General features: G+C 36.5%; 1 protein-coding gene across 1 annotated transcript in view; it reads right to left on the minus strand.

Moving 5' to 3' along the window:
* The window catches only part of LOC107696339 (protein Hook homolog 2-like), a 30,245-nt gene extending 25,480 nt beyond the window's left edge, over nt 1-4,765 (minus strand). The window contains 5 exon segments of the mRNA XM_016496633.1: nt 410-542; nt 1,736-1,786; nt 2,214-2,286; nt 2,550-2,632; nt 4,643-4,765. Coding sequence (XP_016352119.1) covers nt 410-542; nt 1,736-1,786; nt 2,214-2,286; nt 2,550-2,632; nt 4,643-4,687 — 385 coding nt within the window. The 5' untranslated portion in view covers nt 4,688-4,765.
* Between the last annotated feature and the right edge of the window lie 1,675 nt (nt 4,766-6,440).

Below are 6,440 nucleotides of genomic sequence, written 5' to 3' on the forward strand. Positions count from 1 at the left end.
GGCTGTTTCGTTGTCTGTTGAGGAAGTACAGACGTTCCTCTCGTTGATAGCAGAGGAGCGGATCCAGCGAGAGCTTGATGGGGCAACACGGACTGAAAAAGTTTTTCAGGAGTCGCGGCAGTAGAGGCGGCGCAACTATAACGACATGTGAATAATCCCGCCCACTCTAAAGCGGTACTGAACTGCAGAGGAAACACAAACCGAGCCGTGCCGTACTGTACTGAGCCGAGCCGAGTCGTACCACGCAGTGGAAAAGCGCCATAAATGGCATCTCACACTCTCCCCCTAGTGATTTCTCTCGGCCTCCATTCATGCTGTCAGCGGGGGTCGCTCTGATCTCAGCTCAGTTTGTGTTCTCTATCACATGACTGATCATGTGACTCAGGGCTTATAATCTCTTCTTCTCTACCTTGTTTGTGGTCACAGCTGACGGCGCAGCCCAGAACCAGCTGCAGCAGACGACCCAGTTCAGTCAGGTCCCCCATCTCAGCGATCAGACACACGTCAGGCACGTGCTCATCAGACACCTGCTGACCCAACACCTGACACACACACACACACACACACACACACACGCTACTAGCCAATAACAGTGTCTTTAATAGGTGCTTTTATTAGGCATCTAGTAGTATTATTAATAAAGTACAGACACTTTATTAGTGGTTGAATTAAACACATTGTGAAAAGTTCAAATAGAAAAACAGACCCATTGTACACAAAATGTTTACTTACACACACAAAAATTTTCATATCAAGATTCATAAATGTGTACAATGGGTCTGTGTTATTTTAGCATCACTGATATACTACTAAAGTTTTTGTTAATATTTTGGATTTTATTTTTATATTTTATATTCTCACTTCAATTTTAATTGTGTTTTAATATATAAATGTATCTAAATAATATATACAGCATTTTCATTTTATTTAAATTTTATTCCTTTAGTTTTATGTTGCTGATTAATGTGGTGTGTTATTTTAGTATCAGATATACTTACTACAGTTTTAATATTTTGAACTAGACACACACGCACACGCACACACACACACACACACACATACACATACACATACACACACAGGATGCACAAAACTCCGCATTTGAACAGTCAATAGCAAATACTTAAAACTAATAACAAAACAGTAGCTGATTCAGAAGCGCCAGATTGTCATAGCAAAGTCAGAATTACCTCCTCTCCTAGGTTCACTAAACGGTCGCTCATAAAATGCATTGCTGTTCTGTTGTAAGTGATCTTAAAGATTCCTAAATGCATCTACTTCTGGAAGGCCAAATAAAGTGCTTTTGCTTTCGCCTAGAAACACACAGCGTCTCCCTGACATGGCTGCTTCAACACTAACTGCGGTTACTGAAACCACGCCTTCTTTCTTTGCGTGAACATTTGGGCCGCATTATGCAAATATTCCCACATAGTGAGGTAGATATGTGGGGGCGTGTTAGAACGAGCCGTTTTAGGGGGGGCGTGGCAGAGTCTTAACTTTGATAAAGAATATCTCTTTGGTTTTGAGACTTTAGTCTTTGTAACTTCAGGGATCTTATCTATGCACAATCAGCTTGTAACACTCCAAAGAGAAAGGAAAACTTGAAATCGCATCATATGACCCCTTTAAAATATACGTTCGTTCCCCCTTGCATCCCCTTTATGGGAACCTCTGGTTCAAAGGTACAAATGAAAGCAGCTTTAATAGACTTCAATCACACAAAAACATAACTTACGTCATGATAATACTCCATCATGCCCTGCAGGATCTTCTTGAGGTTGCTGACCTGTCAGAGCACATACGTGTTTACTGAGACACACGCACATCTAGTGTTGTCAAAAGACCCGGTATTTCGGTACCAAGTCGGTACTAAAAAAATGAAAACGTTACGGTACCAGGTTTTCTTAAGTACCGGTGGTACCGTACTTTTATTACTTGTGGAAAAACTTGAAACAATTTTAAATAAGTATAAAGAATGGCATTGGTTTTGTACATTTCATTTTTGTTTAACGTTATTAATAAAAATGTTGTTCAATTAGCATGTTTTTGTGTTTTGCTTTGGTACCGAAATTGGTACCGAGAACCGTGGATTTTCACTGGTATCGGTACCGAATACTGAAATTTTGGTACCTTGACAACACTACGCACATCCAGTATACTGTACAGAAGACATCTTTACTAGAGAGAAAACTAGTGTAACTACAGTAAAGTACCTTCAGCCTCCAGTTTGTGCCGCCATCCTCTTTTATCCTGCTGAGCCACGTCTCATTAAACCAGGACGAATCTCTGACGGACACAAATAGAACAGAAACGCTCTTAAAACACAAAGCCAACACAATTTTAACATGCATCATGAAGGAAAATGTTTGTTAGTGGTCATCATGAGGGCTAGAGAATGATAACTATTCACTATCAGCTGTCGTATTTGACAAAGTGCATGCGTGTCAGTGGTTTGACGGTGTTTCAGGCATCCGGCGCAGCTTTTACATGGATAGCTGACGTTCCTTCATCAACATCTGCAGAAAGTCACACCCGCTCATTACTCTCACATTTTGTTGAGCACATGTGCGATGGCCACGCCGCTGGTCAGCTCATCTTTGCTCGCGCACGACGGCACCTGAAACGTCTGCAGCTGAAACACAAGGACAGAAAGCGACAGAAAATTAGTCAAAACGCAGACATGAAAATTGTATATATATATATATAAAAAACTTGTTGTTTATGTTTAAACATATTTCTTTACATTAGTTTTTGATCAGGAATGAGTGCTGAGGTATTGTCGTTGTAGTTACTCGTCTGGGTTAGTCTTGTATGGCGTGTATTTTTGTTTTTTCATGGGTATTAAGATTGAATTCATTATTGTAATTATTATTTTTAATTGATTTCATTGTACAGCACTGTGGTCAAATTTGTTGTTTTATATTGTGCTTTATAAATAAAGTTGGAGTTTAGGGTCTAAAATAAATAAGGAAAAATATATTAAAATAAATGTTAAACATTTATTAAAATAAATTAATTAAAAAAAAAAATTTATTATAAACATGCATTAAAATAAATTAATTAAACAACAAAATAGGGCTGCACGATTATGACAAAAATCATAATTGTCGATTATTCCTTTGGAATTGTAATTGCGATTATTAATTTATGATTAAATTAATGATGTTTACACCTTTGTTTGAAGCAACCGCATGCCATATTTTTATATGAAAATAAACAAGCTGAAAACACTAACTGAATAACTTTTAGTGCTTTTCTATAGTATTAAGCCTCAAATGTCAACTATACATCGGATTGGTTTCTCTTTAAATAAAAAGGTAAAAATATGCATGGTATTATAATGTTATACTAAAACTAAAATTAAAACAATTGAAAAAAAAAGCATCTTAAGCGTGCAGAATAACATAAGTGGACTTTGAACGATTAATTGCTGCTTTGAACGATTATGTAATTGTGATCGCGATTAGAAATTCGAATAATTGTGCAGCCCTACAACAAAATGAATAAAAATGATTAAAGTAAACATAAAAATGCATGTGTATGTATTACAGTTCATGCCTACTTTGATATATTAGACAGTTTAGCTCAAAGTAATATCTGTGTACCGAGTAGTTGGGACAGAAAAACATTAAAAGACTGTGATGAGAGGAAAACAGGATATGCATTTAATTAGTTATTTATTCTAGTTCACAGCAGTGTGTCTCAATAATGAGATCAAAACCACTACGTTTACTGCGGTAAATAAAGTCATGGTTTGCTCCTCAACTGCGAGGGACATTTGTATTTTATTTGAGTAGGTTATCGACTTCATCGTTTTGAACTCGTATAATCAGCCTGAACTCATTTCAGGACCTTTGGTCAGTTACATAATGAGCATGCGATTAATCGTGCAGCCCTAACTAAAACTAAAATTAAAACAATTGGAAAAAAAAAGCATCTTAAGCGTGCAGAATAACATAAGTGGACTTTGAACGATTAATTGCTGCTTTGAACGATTATGTAATTGTGATCGCGATTAGAAATTCGAATAATTGTGCAGCCCTACAACAAAATGAATAAAAATGATTAAAGTAAACATAAAAATGCATGTGTATGTATTACAGTTCATGCCTACTTTGATATATTAGACAGTTTAGCTCAAAGTAATATCTGTGTACCGAGTAGTTGGGACAGAAAAACATTAAAAGACTGTGATGAGAGGAAAACAGGATATGCATTTAATTAGTTATTTATTCTAGTTCACAGCAGTGTGTCTCAATAATGAGATCAAAACCACTACGTTTACTGCGGTAAATAAAGTCATGGTTTGCTCCTCAACTGCGAGGGACATTTGTATTTTATTTGAGTAGGTTATCGACTTCATCGTTTTGAACTCGTATAATCAGCCTGAACTCATTTCAGGACCTTTGGTCAGTTACATAATGAGCTGTGTAAAGCACTAATAAAGTCGCCGGAGTGATACACGAGCGTATAATCCACAGAAAACGAAAATAAGTCATAAAGTCGGTCAAACGCGATGATAATCCACCTGCTGCTAACAGGCTAGCGCGCTAGCAAACAAACTACTTCATTCTCGCTGAACACCGGCGGGCGGACACGCTCTAATATCACTGTCAGCGAGCGGAACGCCTTTATTTCTTACCCAGATGAATAAAGAGTCGCTCAGTCGGTGTTTATTGAGGCTCATGGTGGTTCGTGCTGCTACACACACACACACACACACACACACACACACACAGGCTGCGCTGCTAAAGGAGCGCACACGAACTGGACACGCATACTGTAGTAGGCGCGGTCGCCATAGCAACAACTACGCGCGCTCTACATATTTAAATTAAATGCGTAAATAATTAATGTATTTAAATATGTAATAAAAAAAAACAAAACAAATGGGTGGTTTACAAATTTAAATGAGGGGTTTACCCAGAAATTAAAATTGTGTCCATTTACTCACCCTCAAGTTTCTGCTAAATGACTAAAAGTAAAAGTAAAAGTCAAACCTGTATGAGTTTCTTTCCTCTGTTGAACACAAAAGAAGATATTTTGAAGAATGTTGGTAGCGTTAAACAAACAGGTGCCGGAAGCTATGGAAGCCCGTTCCCTCCACTGAATAAAAAATAAAAAATAAAGTTTATTGCGGCGTTGTATCTCACAATTCTGATTTTTTTCTCTCGCAAATGCGAGTTTTATCTCGCAATTCTGACTTTTTACTGGCAATTGTGAGATATAACCTCGCTATTGCGTGTAAAGCCAGAACTGCGAGACATAAACTCAAAATTTTGAGAAGTCAGAATTGTGAGTTTATATCATGCAATTCTGACTTTATAACTCGCTATTGTGAGTTTATATCTCACAATTCTGAAAAAAAAAAAAAAAAAAGAAGTCAGAATTGCGAGATAAAAAGTCGCACTTACCTTTTTTTTCCAGTGGCTGAAACGGCCTTCCATACATTGACTTTTCATACTATGGAAGTCAGTGGGGACCAGCAATTGTTTGGTTACTCATACTTGGCCTACTTATTTTTCTATCACGCTTACATTTCCATCATATATAATAGATTTTGTTGTAGGCTAATTAAGTTAATATGGTCTGTGTCCAGCCGTTCCTAAATGTAGAGAATTCATTAAAATTACAAAATTGTAAAAAATGTTTTTAAAAGTCAAAAAAAAAAAAAAAAAAAAAAAAAACCATCCAAAACAAAACGCAGATCTGTTGTGTGACCACTAGATGGAAGCAGCCAATAGCCAAAGTGAACAGATTTAGTGTTCTTTTTTATTATTATTTACTTTACTTTACTTTTACTTTTAGTCATTTAGCAGACGCTTTTATCCAAAGCGACGTACAAATGAGAAAAAGTAATTAAAACTAAAAGCTAAAACTCTATAAATACTATGTATATATATACACACATTTAAGAAAATAAAAGAAATTAAATAATAATGACAAATGCATACAACTAAAAACATAAATAAAGCTAAAAACAATTCAAAATATGAAAACAAAAGGTATGAGTATAATAATGATTCGAACATAACATTAAGCCAAACACCAAAAAAAAAAAAAAAAACTACATATGAGAAGTGAAACAAGTAGTAGGAAAGAGGAGACATACAAAGCGATACTTATTTATTTTTATTATTATTATTATTAAACACTTTCTTATACAAAAGTGAAGAAGCCAAGAAAGGAAAAGAGCCGAGGGTTCAAGGATGGCCAAACAATACATAGCAATTAAAATTCAGGAGAGAGAGAGAGAGAGAGAGCGAGAGAGAGAGAGCGAGAGAGAAAGAGATAGAGAGAGAGAGAGAGAGAGAGAGAGAGAGAGAGAGAGAGAGAGCGAGAGAGAGAGATAGAGAGAGAGAGATAGAGAGAGAGATAGAGAGCGCGAGAGAGAGAGAGAGAGAGAGAGCGAGAGAGAGAGAGAGAGAGAGAGAGAGAGA

Source organism: Sinocyclocheilus anshuiensis, unplaced genomic scaffold, assembly GCF_001515605.1.
Source record: "Sinocyclocheilus anshuiensis isolate Anshui unplaced genomic scaffold, SAMN03320099.WGS_v1.1 scaffold62, whole genome shotgun sequence".
Lineage (NCBI taxonomy): Eukaryota > Metazoa > Chordata > Actinopteri > Cypriniformes > Cyprinidae > Sinocyclocheilus > Sinocyclocheilus anshuiensis.